Raw genomic sequence first — 18,624 nt, forward strand, 5'->3', positions numbered from 1 at the left:
TTATCGAGCATATTTTGAATTTTCGGGTGTCCTTGTTTCAAATGAATCTCTTGATGTTAACGACAAAATGTAGAACGAAATTATATATTTCGTAGATGGTACATTCCACAGTAGTTATTTTACTTAAACGTCCCGTCAAATGAAGCCGATCCATTAAAAATATAAAGGAGATTATACCTATAGAAAATCCAATATTACTGTTAGATATAAAACGAATTCGTTAAATCTTTCTGATGCTTACGCCACTGTAAAGTTACAGAGTTGTTGGATGGTGTAGAAGGGATGGCGCCATCAGCCAATGCACGTTAAGGTGGGGAGTAAGTTCAGTGGCGTAAACATTAGGATTACGAAAGAAAGTTTTGGAAAGTTGATGTTTAGATTTTCGATACTCTCGGCAAGATTTATAATCTATTACATAAATTTCTAATGTATAAATTTGTAACTTCACGAATACAATGTAAGTTGCTAGAACATCGTTGATTTTTCCCATTACCCATTATAGGCGAAGCGATCTGGGTCACCTTCTTAGGTTAAGTTTATTTTTCGCTTAGAATAACACCCGTATGGACTGTCTAAATGTTTAACGTTTCCTCTATATACACTGTTTTATATTTGAACAAGGAGACGATCAATCGCTTTTTTTTCATAATTGCTAAATTTTGTAGCTTATAGTCGTTTATACGCATTTCAAAGAAGCATGAGTAGTTCAAGTGCAGAGAAACCTATTGAAGGGGCAATAAGAACAAAATTGCAAGAATTAAATCCATCTCATTTGGATATTTTGAATGAATCTTATATGCATAATGTACCAAAGGGAGCAGAGACACATTTTAAAGTAATTGTTGTATCTGAGAAATTTAATGGTCAACCGCTTATAAAGGTAAAACTCATTTGATTATTTGTTTAAAAGATAAGATAGTATTTCTTAATTTATTATAAGATATTTGTATATTTTAGCGTCATCGTATGGTAAATGAGTTACTACAGACAGAATTACAAAATGGGGTTCACGCATTATCGATAGTAGTAAGTGTCTGTCTATTGTAAATATATATCAACTTCTATTAGTTGTTTGGTAATACATGCATTTTTCATTATGTATAAAGGCTAAAACACCAGATCAATGGAAGGATAGCAGTAATGTTGTTGAACCTAGTCCTGCTTGCAGAGGTGGTTTCGGAAAATAAATAGGAATCTTATAGCTTCCAAATGTACATATTCCATACAGTTCCAAGGTGTTAGAAATAAATATACCTCCATTATTTATTTCCTTACCTCAATGACTAATATTGTCTTGTTATATACATTTATCAAAAGAGTAATTAAAATAAATTGTACATATTAAATATACCTAGTTATTTTGCATTGAATTAAATCCAAATTGACGTCAAAGTAATGAAATCAATATGTAATTCAAAACACGAAACAAAAATATTCTATTAATGTCACAAGGAAAATGTATCTAGTCGTAGCTTTCCCTCATTCTCAGTAAGATACAAAATATCAGCCATTGATTGCTCTGCTATTGATTCTTCAGCTTTATCATGCATCTGTAATAGAAATAATTGTATTTATAATATATATGAAGAATAACATGTGAATAAAAACGATGTGATTGATGGTGCTTACTCCTCTGTAAGAACTGTTTGTAGGTGGGCATTTAAAATTTGGACCGAAATTCACAGAAACTGTCGCACTTTTGTGAATTGAAATAGTCGGGAAATAGGCACCGCTATTGACGTCAACAAATGCCTCACCCTGAGACACTCCATTTTTATAAAATATTATTCTACTGCCCATCAATGGCTTTAAAGCTTTCAGAGCTTCAGGCACTTGATCTTTTTCCTCATAGTACAGATGGCTCTTGAACTTTACAAGAGGCTGCAAATCAAATATAGTTAGAATTGCTGAATACAATTGTAAGTGATACAAAATTATTTATATAAACAGGGCTTACTCTGTCTTTATATGTATTGGGAATATGTGAAGCATTATGAGTATCGGGTAATGTTATCAGAAATCCTAAGGTATCACCTTCGCCGTAACCTGAACTATAATGTTTACCTCTGCTTTCATGGAATCTTGTACCTTTCCTGTTTCAACAGTACAATTATATAACCTTATGTAATCGATTATGAAATAATTCACTATACGTACCTAGATCTCCAAGAATACCCAAATTTATCATAACCAAGTGGTGCTTGTAGATTAGCATATTCTTGTCCCCACCCCAATCTAGTAGCTGATCCTTCAGGCATTTCCTCAATAGTTGCTTCCCAATACCATGAACCTCTGCTCACGCCTAGTAAATATAATCATATTTCTTATCCACGTCTGATACTATGCCATAAACAATAGATTACATATAATGATGACCTACAATGAGTAGCTCTGACCATACAATATCCTTTTTCTCCAGTTACAGCTAATCTGTCTTCTGAAACTTTCAGTTGTGGAGCACGGTCGTGCAGTGCTAATAAAACAGTGCTAGGACTTAAGGCTCTGTAAAGCCAACCAGGAATAGGTTTGCCAGCCCAGTCACTACTTTCATCAAATTCCTATGTAACAAAGAATAACGCTTAGAGTAGGCTGTTATATATTGCATTGTCGTTAAGTTACTAGTATCGCGCAACTTACCTGTCTGAAAGGTGCGTGGGGGTCAGGTTCTGCAAGGATATATCTGTAACCATCCTTATTAAAGGGATGTTCAAGAGGATAACCGTGTGCAGGTAATTTCGGTGCGGTCATATCTGATCCTCTTCCTTTCTTACCAGGCCCTGTTCCTGCACCTTCTCCAGGAAATTTGCGTTTTGCATTGCGTCCTCGTAGTCCTCCAGTCAGTGGCACTGTTTCATGACAATAGAAATACATTAGGAATACTCAGGTAAGAACAATTGCATAGTCATGTTACTGTCTAAACAATCAATTTGCTATTATTCACTGTGCTTCTATCGTTATAAATGGAGGTAAAACATAATGAAGTTGTTTGTGAGATTTAACGTGAAAATTAAAAGTGGAATAAATATTAGTAAGATAAATATAATAAGTAAATTAAATAAAAGAATAAATATCGTTTTACTAAGGCAAGAAGCATACCTGATTTTAACATCTCTGATGATTAAGAAACACATTATGTGATAGCTTATTGATATGTATTCTAATGATAAGATAACATGTGTAGATATAATCATATTTCTGGGATAGATATGTGTGGGAGAGCTTTGAATCTGTTAGGCGATTAGTATCCAGGAGTATCACACTTGTTATACAATATGCAATATATAAAGATTCTTAATCATTAATAAAGCTAGCGTGTTTTATTATAAATTACTGGTGCCTTTTGCTTGATTTAAAAAATATCACTTACCAACGTGTTGTACACCCATTTCAGTTACTTTAAGATGACCACCTTTGATCATTGCTTCATAATTCGGCTTTATTAAGACAAGATCTGGTGTTGTGAGTCCAAACAGCTGGCCATCTGTATTATTCTCATCCATTATGAAAAGTGTTCCAACATCTTTGAGCAAAGCTCTGTGAATCTATTCATCCGTTGCATCAATATTTGCATTATAGATTACAATTAAGGTATAAGATTTTTACTACTATCGTTTGCAGTGTATGTAATAATCTCATGATTTACTCATGCATACAAATTATAAAACTTACAGTTGCATGCCACGACTGTGTTACCCTGCGTGGCATAGTCGTCATACTTTCCCAATGACATTCTATAAACGGTATAATATCTTTGTCCTTATGAAAGAGTGTTCTTTGATCACTGTCTTTCTGACATATTTGCAATAAATTAGCAATAGCAGTTACACACATTTGTGGAAATGCTGCAATAATGTAATAAGAAATTTTTATATGCTAAAAGATTTCTTTTCAAATTTTAGAAACGTAGCCTCAACACTCACGAGCTTGGTTTTTTTTAAAACTTTCTAAACCTGTAGGTGAGCAATTTTTGCACATAAATATATAATTCATCATAAATGGTACCAGCTTTCCTAATTGGTATCCAATACAAGATTCGTGAAACCATCTTGAGCAACTTGCACAGAGTAATTCCGCAATATTGAGATTCCTTTCTTTTCCGCTGTAATGAAATATTCAATATCATGTCATTGATTTGTCGATAAAAATTTAATTGAATATGTAAGCTATATGGTTACCAATAGCAATTTGCATTTTCATTGTTATTGTTGCCGCGGCCGTTAGTTTTTTCGGCGGATTCGTCTGGTTTTATAGACTTTTGTTTTGCCTTTTCTTCAGGTTTAACTTTTATCTTCTCATCATTGTAAATTGTAGAACAGCCATCCGGCTTATCTGAGATGCTAAAATAATAAAAATATATTTAATTTTTAATAAATGTCTTTTCTTTCAAGCAACATAACCTCTGCGAATAGTGTGTATGAAGCCCAGGTAAATAATTTTTGGAAAACTGACAAAGTTACAATAATTATTATTTCTCTTACGAACGAATCACTCCTTTCAACATTTACTTAAAAAATAATGTACCTTTCAAATTTTTGTTCTGACATTGTTGTGTAGAATAAACTTCCGTGCAACCATCAAGAGTGATGAAGAGTACTAACAAAACATTCTTTCTCCCGCTGTACTGTTTAGAACATTATAAATATAGCAGAGAAAGCATGTATGTACCATACAGGCATGAAATAAATGTTACTAAAGATAATGATCCGTATTCATAGCACCAGAGATGAGTGAGGATATGCACAACGCTACGGTTTTAGGCGATACCAAAAGCATGGCGCTAAATTGTAGCGGCGTCTCTGGAAGTAGAGAATCTCGTCGTAGCCGAGCTAAACGGGAACAAGAACGCGTAGCTTGGCGGACAGAGGTTCTCTGCTACACACCGCTGGTTTCCAAAGCAACCTTTAGAAAGAGACCGGGAACTATAGAACCTCTCAAGAACTATTGTTGAAACATTTTTAAGAAAGTGCAGTTCCAACTTGATACCTGTGTAGCAACTCGATTTTTACTAAATATGATTGGATTTTGATTTACTTTCAAAATTTATTCGCAATATAAAATTGAGGCTAAATCAAAATTTCGCAGAATATACGAAGTAGATAAAAATTAAATTGAAATTGTAGAAGTTGTTGTTCAGATTGAAATATGAATAAATTAGGTGTTTGGAACATTAAAGTAATTAATTAAATCAATAAAGTAAAATATTAACATTTAGAAATCGGAAATTCTGGCCAAGCATATTTAGAAGTACTGGAAGCTGCCCAAAATTGTGTGCGCGCAAATTCATCGCGCAGAACACGGAGAGTGGGAGCAGTCGGAGAGTGGTGGGAGCACTCGGGCAGTGCCCGGATTCCGAGCGCTCATTCTTCCTCGAGCCGGTCTCCTATACTGGTCTCTTGGAAGCACCCCTCTCATTCATTTTCAACCTTCTTGATTTTCTATATTTATTTCTTAATCCTTCATCCTTTACTTTCTTACTTATCACTGTCCTTATTTTTTCTCTACTTTTATAACTCTATTCTTTACTTTTCTACTTCCCACTTCTTTATTTCTATCTTCATTTCTTTCTTCTCGTTTCGCTTTGTTCCTTCGCACTTTCAATTCTATTTGTCTTACTTTCCCTATTCCTTTGGTCGGGTCGAGCATATTAATTCAAGTAGTCATATAAGAGTAGTCACCCTGTTAGTGCAGCTAGACTTAAGACCATGGTGTCGGGGGTTGCCCTTCCGCCTCATCCGCTGAGCTTGCTCAGTGGTTGGTGGCCCAAGTTGTGGCCGCAACAGGACCTTATGGGTCTCCCGACGGGGGCCTTGAGCCCCCTTAGGGTATCTACGGCCATGGTCTTTCGTATAGTGAATCTAGCCAGGTGTCTAGCTCTCGCGTATTTAGTATAATTTGTTCGCTTTGCTAAAAACACTCCAACATGTCGTTGACCCTTGGGTGAATCTAGCCAGGTGTCTAGCTCTCGCGTATTTAGTATAATTTGTTCGCTTTGCTAAAAACGCTCCAATATGTCTTGACCCTTGGGCACTTGTGTGGGTAGAGACGATCCTATTTGTCGGTGGGGAGGTCGGAGGGGTAGTCCGTTGACTTTGGGTAAAGTCCTATTTGTGCTTGTGCTTGGGGGTCACTTCACTTGGGGTAGGTGCGGGTGCTATTGAGCACCCGCTAGTATAAAGTCACCCTCTGTCGGAGACATTTTGCGCGTTGATCGATGGCTAACGGGGCCCGCCGCCGGCGGCGGGCGTGGTTCCTTACGTCTAACCCACTGGGCTTTTGCCCGTGGGAAGGGACGGAGGTTGTAGCGTTAAATATCGTCCTTCGGGATGTCCCGGCGTGCCCGCAAGGGTATCGCTGGGTGCTACGCCCGCGGTCTTTCGTTGCGGTGAATCTTGACTAAGGGTAGACCTTTCGCGTTTAACTTGTCCCTTTTGCGTTTAACTTATCTTAGCTTTTTCGCGTTTAACTTCACCTTACCCCCTTGTGCGTTTTTCTTGTCCCTCGACCCGACTTCCTTTCCTTCCTGAGGTTTTTCCCCCCTAGTCCTGTGCGCGAAAGCCGCAGGACTCGGGGGTTTTCCTCAAAAAAAACAACAAAAAAACACGGTCCCCTATGGGGCCTCGGAGGGGTCGTAGCTCCCTTCAGGAGAGGCAGGACCTCACGGAAATGGGCGAGGTGGGGCCCATTTCGCTCCTTTATACTTCCTACTTTTCTTACTTTTTCGAGTCTTCTCTTTTCTCGCTCGTCCAAAATAATCTCGTCTCCGTACATACGCTTTACGCATCTTCTTCTCCCCTTGTTCCCTCAGTCATAACCATCTTTCTTCTTCACTCTTTCTTTTTAACAATCTTCCTCTTTTCCTCTTCAGCAACATCTTCCCTGTCTGCTGCCACCAAACGGTTCTACTCAATTTTCGAATCTCCTATTCCTTCCTATGTCTCCATCACTCTCCTCCTAGTATATCCTTAAAAACTAAGTTTTTAAAATGTCTTTTGGCAAAAGAAAAGTCGCATCTTCTTCTCCCCTTGTTCCCTCAGTCATAACCATCTTTCTTCTTCACTCTTTCTTTTTAACAATCTTCCTCTTTTCCTCTTCAGCAACATCTTCCCTGTCTGCTGCCACCAAACGGTTCTACTCAATTTTCGAATCTCCTATTCCTTCCTATGTCTCCATCACTCTCCTCCTAGTATATCCTTAAAAACTAAGTTTTTAAAATGTCTTTTGGAAAAAGAAAGGTCCATAGTGGTAGCATATGTAACATACCACACGTGTATTATATTGCAGTGATATATTTTAATATATCTCTAATGGCATTGTTATTACTAAACTTTCGAAAACCATACTTTGTACATTGTATTATTATTGTATTGTAGTTTATTGCATTTATTGTATCATTACTGTACTTTGTATATTGTATTATTATTGCGTTTGTTCAATAAATTATCTTTAAACAATTATACACGTTGATATTCTTTTGTCCTATGCGAATATCCCAGAGTACGAATGAGTTCTGTCTCTTTCTTACACTCCTGCGTCCTAACAGAATTCTTCTCCTCCCTTATGCTTCAAAACCCCTTTTTAGCTGTGCTCCATTTTACATTCCATCTCTGCCATATTATCCACATCTTGACTTTGCTTTTCTTCATGAATACTACCTTCTACGATAAAATGATTTCAAATGTAATTTGGAAATCGCATCGTCGAAACTCCAGTGGGTCAATTTTTATTTAAGTATTTGTATTAGTTCGAATTTTCGCCGATAAGAGGGCAGCACCTCCTGGGCATGATATGTGGCGCCATCTCTGAGAGAACGAGTGAACTTTCTCCGATCAAATAGTTCTAATTGTAATTTGAAAATCGCTTCGTCGAAACTCCAATGGGTAAATTCTTATTAAAGAATTCGCATTAGTTCGAATTTTCGCCGATAAGGGGGCAGCACCTCCTGGGCAGGATATGTGGCGCCATCTCTGAGGGAACGAGTGAACTTTTGCTGGGAAAATCGGCATTTTCAAGCGCCCCCTATCGTTGATATACGGAACTAAAATTTGCAAGACTTTTTGGGAAAACCAGGTTTTTGAAGCGCCCCCTATCGTTGATATACGAAACTAAAATTTGAAAGATTTTCGCTGCAAAAGTTCACTCGTTCTCTCAGAGATGGCGCCACATATCCTGCCCAGGAGGTGCTGCCCTCTTATCGGCGAAAATTCGAACTAATACAAATACTTAAAAAAAAATTGACCCACTGGAGTTTCGACGATGCGATTTCCAAATTACATTTGAAATCATTTTATCGTAGAAGGTAGTATTCATGAAGAAAAGCAAAGTCAAGATGTGGATAATATGGCAGAGATGGAATGTAAAATGGAGCACAGCTAAAAAGGGGTTTTGAAGCATAAGGGAGGAGAAGAATTCTGTTAGGACGCAGGAGTGTAAGAAAGAGACAGAACTCATTCGTACTCTGGGATATTCGCATAGGACAAAAGAATATCAACGTGTATAATTGTTTAAAGATAATTTATTGAACAAACGCAATAATAATACAATATACAAAGTACAGTAATGATACAATAAATGCAATAAACTACAATACAATAATAATACAATGTACAAAGTATGGTTTTCGAAAGTTTAGTAATAACAATGCCATTAGAGATATATTAAAATATATCACTGCAATATAATACACGTGTGGTATGTTACATATGCTACCACTATGGACCTTTCTTTTTCCAAAAGACATTTTAAAAACTTAGTTTTTAAGGATATACTAGGAGGAGAGTGATGGAGACATAGGAAGGAATAGGAGATTCGAAAAGTGTATAAGTGTTGCAAGATAATTTATTGGACAAATCGACACCATGGTCTTAAGTCTAGCTGCACTAACAGGGTGACTACTCTTATATGACTACTTGAATTAATATGCTCGACCCGACCAAAGGAATAGGGAAAGTAAGACAAATAGAATTGAAAGTGCGAAGGAACAAAGCGAAACGAGAAGAAAGAAATGAAGATAGAAATAAAGAAGTGGGAAGTAGAAAAGTAAAGAATAGAGTTATAAAAGTAGAGAAAAAATAAGGACAGTGATAAGTAAGAAAGTAAAGGATGAAGGATTAAGAAATAAATATAGAAAATCAAGAAGGTTGAAAATGAATGAGAGGGGTGCTTCCAAGAGACCAGTATAGGAGACCGGCTCGAGGAAGAATGAGCGCTCGGAATCCGGGCACTGCCCGAGTGCTCCCACCACTCTCCGACTGCTCCCACTCTCCGTGTTCTGCGCGATGAATTTGCGCGCACACAATTTTGGGCAGCTTCCAGTACTTCTAAATATGCTTGGCCAGAATTTCCGATTTCTAAATGTTAATATTTTACTTTATTGATTTAATTAATTACTTTAATGTTCCAAACACCTAATTTATTTACGATTTCGTGGAAAAAGTAGAAAAAGTAGGAAGTATAAGGGAGCGAAATGGGCCCCTCCCCGCCCATTTCCGTGAGGTCCTGCCTCTCCACATGGGAGCAACGACCCCTCCGAGGCCTGATAGGGGACCGTTTTTTTTTTATTGAGGAAAATCCCCGAGTCCTGCGGATGTCGCGCACAGAACTAGGGGGAAAAACCTCAGGAAAGGAAGGAAGTCTGATCAGGCGGCAAGGAGAACGCAAAAGGGATAAAGTAAGTTAATCGCGAAAGTTCATTGCTAGTCGAGGATTCACCGCAATGAAAGACCACGGGCGTAGCACCCGACCCTGTAACCTCCATCCCTTCCCACCGAGCAACCTCAGTATATTAGTCGTAAGTGACTTCCGTTTAGTGAATTTTATTTACTTATTCCTATCATCCTCATATCCGTATTCTTTTTTTTTCACTTCTTGCATTCCTTCTTCCATATTTCTTTGCTTTCTTATATCTTCTTTCTTTCCTTACTCTTATACTTCTATTCCTTTACATTCTAATTTCCTTACTTCTTTCTTTCTTACGGCATAGTGGTTAATCATTCCACGCCCCCTAGCAGAATTGACAATACAAGACATACATTTTCCTGGGGAGAATTTTTGTTAGTTACGGGGAAATCCATCCATCGACAAATCATCATAATAACATCAAAGGCAAAATCAATTATCAAATGCAACTTCTTTATTCAAATCGAATTAAACAGGTTTGTATTACAAATAATAATCATATCTGGTAAACAGTTTGATTCATATAATTTTATTCGAATTCATTGCAGTTACCTGCGCGTACATATTTGAAGACTAGATTCATTACATTTTACAGTGCATTACAAATAAGGACGATTACTAGCCGCTAATCCCTTTCCGCTAATCTGTCACCCGACTCCAACTGCAATCGTGCCCTACGAACTGGCGGTCAACCTTAATTATCATCAGTACCCTAATTAACCATCAATATTCCCATTTTAGTGTGCACGAGATTGTCGAGCGAAGCGCGATTTCGAAATTGCATTGTCACAGCATCCAACAGTTAATCTTACGATTAATCCCAGACGCTTCATAAATGAAAATCGATTATTCCTTTAGGCTATGTGGGTAAGCGGATCATCTGTATGTGGATAGCTGACGAGAATACACACGTGTAACGCGATACGTAATTTCATCCTCCCAAATACAGGCAGACATATTTGCACCGTCAGTGAAAAGCGTTTTAACACTTTCGTCAAGAATGTTATAATCATGAGGAAAAAAACGATAATTTTTTAATGAAAAGCCAAAAACTATACACAACTAATATCAAATGTCTAACGGAGCAATTCTGAAATTCGGCCATTATTCAAATAGGGATATCCGTTCACGAATTTAACCTTTGACCCACTGACGTTCACCTACGAATAAAAAAGACATTTGCGGCTAGCGTGAAGTTCGCGGGTTCGAATTTTCTTGTTACGAAGTTCGTAAGTCACGGCAGCTCCTAGGGTATCCGATGTAATGACAGGACCATTAAAGTCCATTAGATAATAAGGTTAGAGAAATTCATAGCAAGCTCATAAAACAATATATGAATTATTTGCAAATGACACTTGACGATTCCTCCGGATCCTTTGAATTTCACGATTAGGCCAACGGTCGCTGGGAGTTACCAAACGAATGGACTTTCGATAAATATAATTGCTTCGTTAGATTTCATACGAATTCTACGTGCCCTTTATATTACTACACCGACTGTACTTTTTCTCGTAAGAATGTACAGTCTTGCACTTTTGTTCAAATAACAATGACGACAATAATCATGAAGTATGCTCGGGGCACTATAACTTGTCTCGTAATTCTCTTTGTTTCTTATATCTGAGGTAGAGAGTGGAAGGTACTGGGGAAACACGGTCGTCACACGAGGAATCTGGCCTACCGACGCCTCCATAGACTTTATTCGTTCAACGACGTATAATGGGTGAGACCTGTAAGAGAGGTTCTAAAAATGATATAAAAAAATAAAATGACAATTCAACAATATCCTAGTGATATTAATTGACTGTACAGAAGTAAAATGAGTATTCAATTAATTGAATGGCATAAGTAAACTTATTGCTTAATTTTCTCACGTCGATTATTATTGACTGCGCTTGCCTCTTCTTTCTTCTTCTTCATTCTCTACATATTACAGCCTCCGTATGGCTTTTCCCATGTCGCTCATTATTATTATTACTCTTGCTAGGAATTTATCTGTTTGTCTACTAGCTACGTATTGCAACCTCTATCGACTGCGTCATCTATATTTATATATTTATATATTATACGTTGTATATGTGTGTATATATATATATATATACAACATAATGTATATACATATACACCGAGCGTTAACGTAACAGCCAATGATGTTAGTCTGTCTCAGTTGCCCATAGCCAATCGCGCAGTAACGCAGGCAGAACGCTCCCGGCACCAGAAGATTAAAGAAGGCAAAGTTACAAGAGATCACGTAAACCAGGGGCGCCAGGTATCAGCTTACATAACCTCAAGCTACAAAACGTCTATACGTATGGTACAGCAAGGAATTTCCACGATACTGAAAGACGCTTCCTTTTGAATGCCCGTCGTGTCTGATTACTTGTTCTCCTTTTTCTACTTCGCTTATATAACGTGCTCAGTTTCATTTGCATCGTACGTGACATTCATATCTAGAAACAATTCGATCCGTCATTAAATTTCAGCAAATAGGAAGCATCTACGCTTAAACGCGGCTGTAGGTTGTCTTCCGGGAGACATAACATATCCGCTGTACAGAGATTTATTATTATTTCCAATATAAAATATCTATTGATACGTTTCGATCGAATATATGTCGTCCCAGTAATCGTTGCCCTACAGCCACCTAAAATATATATCTTTTACGTAAAAATCAATGCGTACCTATCTCGTGCCAATACATATTTCAATTTTCACTAATTATTTACATTGCTTGAACCAGAAAAATTCTTTTTTGGATCTCACATTATTTTCAATCATTTTCTAATCTTTTTCTAGCTTCACTTACAATTTTCTACACGTAGTCAACTTGCTCCGACGCCAGGGCTCACAGTTGTTCCTTCTTATCTATAGTTCTCGACAGTTTTTACCGACGTCGACGCTTCACCCTCCTTACCATCGGATGAGTTATAAAACTATATAGTTATACAAACTCGTCCGCCAGATGCTCGAGAAACTTTTATTTACGTTCCTTCCGAGTTTTCATTCTCGACGCTGCCCGTAGAAATGTGGGACAGACTGTGCACAATACGTATTATAAAACAAAGTGTCATCATATCACCATGAAAAAAAAAATTTCTTCGTTCGCAGTGATAAAATGTTAAAAACAAAACACCTTAATTTTGTGTGTCTGCCTTAATAAATAATTAACCCTCAATTTGGTTCTACTTTTACGCCACTCACTTTTAATACGTTAACAACACATAATATCGATCGACGCAACCGGAATGGAGTAAGATGAAGTGTAAAACTTCTGTGCAGTGAATTAACGAAAGAGACTACAGAGAGAATTATGCCGGCAAGGGGCTCAGGAGCGGCATAATACTCATCCAGGGCCCTTCCCTATCCCTTAACATTTGACCTCATCCATTTGACATATAAACGAACATGTTCTTTTAATTTTAACTATCATTTTCATCTGCTTCTCTCTCATCTAATCGCACGCGTCACATCCACAGACAAAACAACACCAGGCGACGTACGCTATCACGTAAAATAATCTCATGCATACTTTCACACATTGCTTTATCCCGATTGAGAGGCTACGATCAATCATATACGATCATCACGCATGTTATAAATACGCACAATGCAAATTATAATTAAGCGCGTGAAATTTTGCCAGGGAAAAATTATTCCCTGTATGATTAATAGATATACAAGACATTCGTTCCGTCACGGGGTGTCAGTCGTATGAAAATTCGTGAAAAAAAAAATTAGAAAGTCCGGTTGCACGTATGTAGGGCACTGAAGGCAGTGTACGTTCCTGATTAAGTATTTCTTCGAATTCATAGGTATTTTCTATACCCTTCGTGCCGAGATTACTCTCTTGTACTTCGTTGTCTATGCTTTTTCAATCCTTATTAAATTTTATCAGCGAGACGATACTCAATGAATTATCACCGATAATACAATTGGGAATATACATATGTGCATATGCGAAGTTTTCACACCCTACGTCATAACCGTATACGCGACGAGCGCCTCTATCGGGATTCTCGTGCATTCGAACATTTCACTTTGTGTCTTTTAATTGTGATCTTATTCGTAATCATTACTTATGAGATACACAATTATTCTGCTTGCGTAATGAACGCAGCGCAGTATTATTTTTTTAAATGTAACTCATATTCCCTACGACTTACGGTTTATTGATATCTTAATCCCTACACTTAGTTCTAGTACGTTTATTTATGTGTCGAATAATAGTCACTTAACAGGATACGCGTGACTTGTGTGTTCGGCGCTTATAAGACCTTTGATTATTAATATTATTATTAATTTCGTTATACCGTTCGTTTGTTCTCTACTGTATTTATATATATATATATATATATATTATCGTGAGTGTATATGCATACGAATTGTCATATCTGATTAATATATACGCGTGTCGTAATGTGTATGTATAAATTAACAAATATTCACACATATACATTATATACAGTTGATTAGGTCACGAGACAATTAAAAGAAGATTAATTGTATTTACATAATATATATATATTGCACATATATATATATTATATCAATTATCGGTATTATTTTTTTTTCGTCGATATACTCGCTCCACGTGTTATCAATTAACGATTTATTTCATTCATACAGATATTCCATTACATTATTGTCCAGTTTGACCACATTCACACGTATAATTCGGTGCGGTTTCCAGGGAGGCCTAATTTCGACAATCCCACAATAGCCATCCGCGTACGTAGCCCACGCATTCGTTATTCTCTCATTCTTTGATTTTCTTTTTTTTATGAAAATAATTCAAATATTTTTCTTACGTCATGTGCAAATCGCCCTTTAATATTCTCGTGAAGGTCTTTTTGAATTGTTGATTCGCCAGTGCATAACAAAATGGATTCATTGGACTATTCGCGTAGCACAGAAAATACGAGAACATGTACAAGTGCTCGTTGGTGCAGGGTGGATTCGCACAGAAACCTTCAACGAGCGCCAATATATGATAGGGCGTCCAGCAGGCGACGAAAGCTCCGAGAATAAAAGATATAGTCCTGAAGGCTTTGCGAGCTCTATTTTCAGTCCTGGACTTTTGTCTTCCCACAGTGGGATCCTTTTTCTGTGTCTTCACCTTCAGCCTCTTACCAATAGTCTTAACGAAGTCTCTCCTGGAGCCACTCTCTTCTCCGTCGCCAGCCTCCCTCTTCTTGGACTGCCTCTTGGCTTCCGCTCCGCTCGTGGTACCGGAAATCGTTGGAACAACACTGCTGGATGATGAGTTCTGAGGTGGATTGACTGGTTTTGGTGCATGGTCGGAAAGTCTGTCCGTTATGCTGTTGGATGATTCGACAGGGGGTGTTTCGTTGACAACAGTGGTTATGGTTGTCACTGGCTGATGACGCTTTATGTCCTCGGTTTTGACAGTGACCTCAGTATTGACTTTACTCACTGTCGGTGAGGTCTGCGAGGACGCGTTACTCTGATGAGTAATGAACACGCGAGGCGGAAGTGTTTGGCTCGAGGCATGTTGAGTGATCGGCTCGTGCTGAGAATTTATAAGTGTTTGGGTTGTTCCGGCTTGCTGGGCGGTTGCGCGGATCAGCGCCGCCTGAAGAAGACTGGTATTGGCAGCTGAGGTGCCGAGGTTTCCTAAGAGTGGCGAAGACGGCGCCGTTGATAACGGATTGGCTAGACTGCAGGTGAAAGAAGATGGTGGACTCTCGTAAGAAGGACTAGGTACTATCACTGAACTCTCGTCCATGTATCGAAGATCAGCACCATCAAGACCAGTCAGTATGTCATAGGTGATCTGACTTTGAATGGATACCACCAATGATTTGGGTCTGTCCGTCGAGGACGACGTGGAGGTGGCGTCGGAAACCGGTGGACTACTTTGAAATTGTGACGGAGGTGGTATGATGATCTGTTGAGCGCTTGATTGAGCATTGATCAAAGAGAATCTCAAGTGAGCAGACGGTGTTGTGTTTAAAGATTCATTGTTACCCATAACCTCGCTGTCTATGGTACCAAGCCCTGTCCTTGGATCCGTTCCTATTGATTTCAGCGATTGCTCTGGGGTCAGGGTACTGCTGGACCTGTCAGGCTCAATTGGATTGTCCGTATCTAGCAGGCTCTGCTCCTGGATCAGAGGCAGAGTTTGAGTCTTTGACAGATTCCCAGTGACCTGATCACCGCCAGGACTCGTCGGTGAGGGCTTCCTCGCAGGGACGTTCATCTCCACCTTCACTGGAATTATACCATTTATCCTACCGTTACTACTGAACACTTGGAGCGCACCGGATTGCGCTACCAGACCAGCTAAAGATGATCTTTTCCTACCGCAGTTCAATTGCTGCGCTGGACCAACCGTACTATCCTCATCGGAATCAAATGCTGGGCTGCTTGATCTTTCGGATTTCTCCGTCTCAGATGCTGTAATCGGTAAACTCATTTGTTTGGTATCAAGTTCTACAGTGGCACCGGTACCAGGTGCCGTTTTGGAGGACGTCTTCTGCACAGCAACGTTATCCCCATTTCCTGCGGTGTTAGTCGACGCTACCGGAACTCCTCCACCACCGCCACCACCGGGTGTAGCTCCCACTGCTTTCGGCTTGTCCTGACTGAGCAAAGTACTCTGTGTCTTTGATATTCCAATACCCGCCGCACGTCCAGCCATCCCTGACATTGCACCAGCACTCAGCGCTACCATAGACTGCATCTTACGTTGCTTCGCCTCGCTCTTCTTCTGCATGTCGTACGCCGTCTTGTAGATACCGCCATACAGTATAAACAGCACTATCAAAGTGGTCCAATAGTAGCCAATTATCAAGGCAGTGTTAAAGACAGGATCCTTTAGGAACTGCACCGCGCACTGACCAGGCATTAGATCCCTATATCCCACAAAATGCTCCCAACCAAATATACTGATGAAGAATAGCAAAGCTGGTATTATCCACGTGATAGTCACCATCCATATCACCCGACTCTTCGTTCGCCAGTTTCTGTACTTGGCTGCGATCTTAACCGAGCAGAACCGATCGATAGTGATCAACAGAACCGTGTATTGCGACACCAGGCACACCGTGTAATCCACAGACAACCATAGATCACACAGTAACGGTCCCAAGTCCCAATATCCCATGAGCACGTAAACCGTATAAAATGGCATGGAAACTGTACCTGGAATCAAAGATAAAGGTGACGCCTGATAATCCCAAACATACCGGAAACGTGAGACTCACCGATTAGCATGTCAGTAGCGGCGAGTGAAGCAATGAAGTAATTACTCGGCTGTCTGATTGTTCTGTCCACGATAAACGCTAGCAGTACAAGTATATTACCGCCTACGGTGAGTACTATACAGATTGCTAAGCACAACGCGATCAGGATCGTCTGCCAAAGTTCGAACGGCGGAAGCACAGGACTGAGTGACTCATCTGGAAAAAAATTCACAATTAAAAAAAAATCCATTGCCAAAACAAATCAAGCTGAAAATATCTATTGCGAACCTTGAGTAGTCGGTGAGGTTGCATTACCGACGGAGGAGACGTTAGTAGCATTGGTGGGGAACCAATCAGGTAAAAGGTCAGCGTATTCGCCACTGTTCCAACGTGGGTCATCAGGATCCGGCCAGGAGCCATTCAATTGTGTACACTCAGCCGTCAGGATCTGATTGTACACATATCGACAAAGACGTTCCCGCTGTCTCTTTAATTTCCTGTAAATCCACAAGAAGGAGACTCGTCAGTACCATCACGTCACATCCATTAAAAGACGAAACCATAATATACCCAGACCATCCTACAACGTACGTTTAGGTAGAGTCTATCACGAGGAGGGACAAAGAATAAAGTCTCCGTCTAGCCCTTAAATACCTTCTCGCTCTAGTTGACTCACTTTTGTCGCTTACAGAAATAGCCTTCCGAGCTCGAGTGAAAGCATCCCCTGAATAATTCAAGCTCTAGTCATAGGTTAGGTAAGAGCAGTACGTAGACGCCTACTTACCTACCCCTACTAGCTCAGGCTTTAATTAGTTATTGGATATGGATAAACGCGCAAAGATTTCATTAGTATCCTTGAATCTGCTCTACTTCACTCGTGCAGGATAAACATAATTATTACTAAGCGAAGAATCATACACATTATTATAGCACATAGAGCTATTATCCACATCATGGATATCGAACAGGTAAATGATGTTTGGTCACTTTAATAAATTAACCGTAATCATATATATGATTGCGATTCAAAATTTCGTTATTAGCTGTTATTATATCTTTTCTGTACGTAAAGAATATACGAGTACGTATTTCTTCGTTTCCCTGACGACGTACATGGGCGCAGACTCTTTATGGCCGCTGCAGTGGCAGCACGACGAGAGTCAAGTCAAAGGCTGAATACACGGAGCGCACAATGAGCTTGAAATAAGCATGAATGGAACCACCATCCAACCTCCTACCCTTGCAATGTATCCACCTCCTCTCTATATATAGATATACAAGTCGGTGAAAATTGCCCGGGGCCAAGGAATGACGAAATGTGCCTTAAAGAGGGTGAAGTATTTTTTTTTAATGATTCAACCTAACGATCACGTTTTTGGTATCTGGTAACGGGGCTGCTGTGCGTAATTAATAGTTGAGGGGTCGGTTGTGACGTATTATTTTTCAAGGGCCGATCCCTTAAACAGTTGAAATGTGTATATTAGCATGGTCCTAATGAAAGTAGTGTAGTTGAATAATGATTTTACGGCTGACGAAAGGTCATTCCAATGATAATGCAGGTGATGATACGGATAAGGGCGGAAGTGATACGAATCTGAAGAATGGAATGAGGGGTGCCATTATCTTTGACATCATCGGGGGTAAATACTCGTCCTCGTTACAACGTTCTTCCTCGTCTTAAAGCTGCCCTTCTGCGAAATTATCCGAGCGTAAGTCGAATGAGAAAAAAAATGACGACAAAGAG

The 18,624-nt window shown here is 39.1% G+C and overlaps 3 protein-coding genes across 11 annotated transcripts in view; 1 reads left to right on the top strand and 2 right to left on the bottom strand.

Annotated features, from left to right (window-relative positions):
* Nucleotides 1–195: 195 nt before the first annotated feature.
* LOC107272879 (bolA-like protein DDB_G0274169) lies at nucleotides 196–1,350 on the top strand. The gene is made up of 4 exons (XM_015750501.1): nucleotides 196–457; nucleotides 666–880; nucleotides 958–1,026; nucleotides 1,107–1,350. The coding sequence occupies exons 1-4, from the start codon at nucleotides 427–429 to the stop codon at nucleotides 1,185–1,187; spliced, it is 396 nt and encodes a 131-aa protein (XP_015605987.1). The 5' UTR covers nucleotides 196–426; the 3' UTR covers nucleotides 1,188–1,350.
* On the bottom strand, nucleotides 1,222–4,987 carry LOC107272876 (set1/Ash2 histone methyltransferase complex subunit ASH2). Its single transcript, XM_015750479.2, has 11 exons — nucleotides 4,522–4,987; nucleotides 4,176–4,337; nucleotides 3,921–4,099; nucleotides 3,670–3,842; nucleotides 3,368–3,542; nucleotides 2,638–2,846; nucleotides 2,381–2,558; nucleotides 2,158–2,302; nucleotides 1,958–2,093; nucleotides 1,630–1,881; nucleotides 1,222–1,550 (listed from the first exon to the last, which is right to left on the bottom strand). The coding sequence occupies exons 1-11, from the start codon at nucleotides 4,542–4,544 to the stop codon at nucleotides 1,446–1,448; spliced, it is 1,737 nt and encodes a 578-aa protein (XP_015605965.1). The 5' UTR covers nucleotides 4,545–4,987; the 3' UTR covers nucleotides 1,222–1,445.
* An 8,978-nt stretch (nucleotides 4,988–13,965) lies between these two features.
* The window catches only part of LOC107272904 (muscarinic acetylcholine receptor M5), a 33,315-nt gene continuing 28,656 nt past the window's right edge, over nucleotides 13,966–18,624 (bottom strand). For 8 of the 9 annotated variants that reach the window (XM_025090180.1, XM_025090179.1, XM_025090181.1 and 5 more), the window contains 3 exons: nucleotides 17,169–17,377; nucleotides 16,902–17,096; nucleotides 13,966–16,839 (listed from right to left, as the gene is read on the bottom strand). In XM_025090180.1, the coding sequence (XP_024945948.1) occupies nucleotides 14,480–16,839; nucleotides 16,902–17,096; nucleotides 17,169–17,377 (2,764 nt within the window). In that variant the 3' untranslated portion in view covers nucleotides 13,966–14,479. The remainder of the gene's footprint in view (nucleotides 16,840–16,901; nucleotides 17,097–17,168; nucleotides 17,378–18,624) is intronic. The other variant, XM_015750566.2, reaches the window with a different exon arrangement.

This window comes from Cephus cinctus, unplaced genomic scaffold, assembly GCF_000341935.2.
Source record: "Cephus cinctus unplaced genomic scaffold, Ccin1 Ccin1_scaffold1310, whole genome shotgun sequence".
Classification (NCBI taxonomy): domain Eukaryota; kingdom Metazoa; phylum Arthropoda; class Insecta; order Hymenoptera; family Cephidae; genus Cephus; species Cephus cinctus.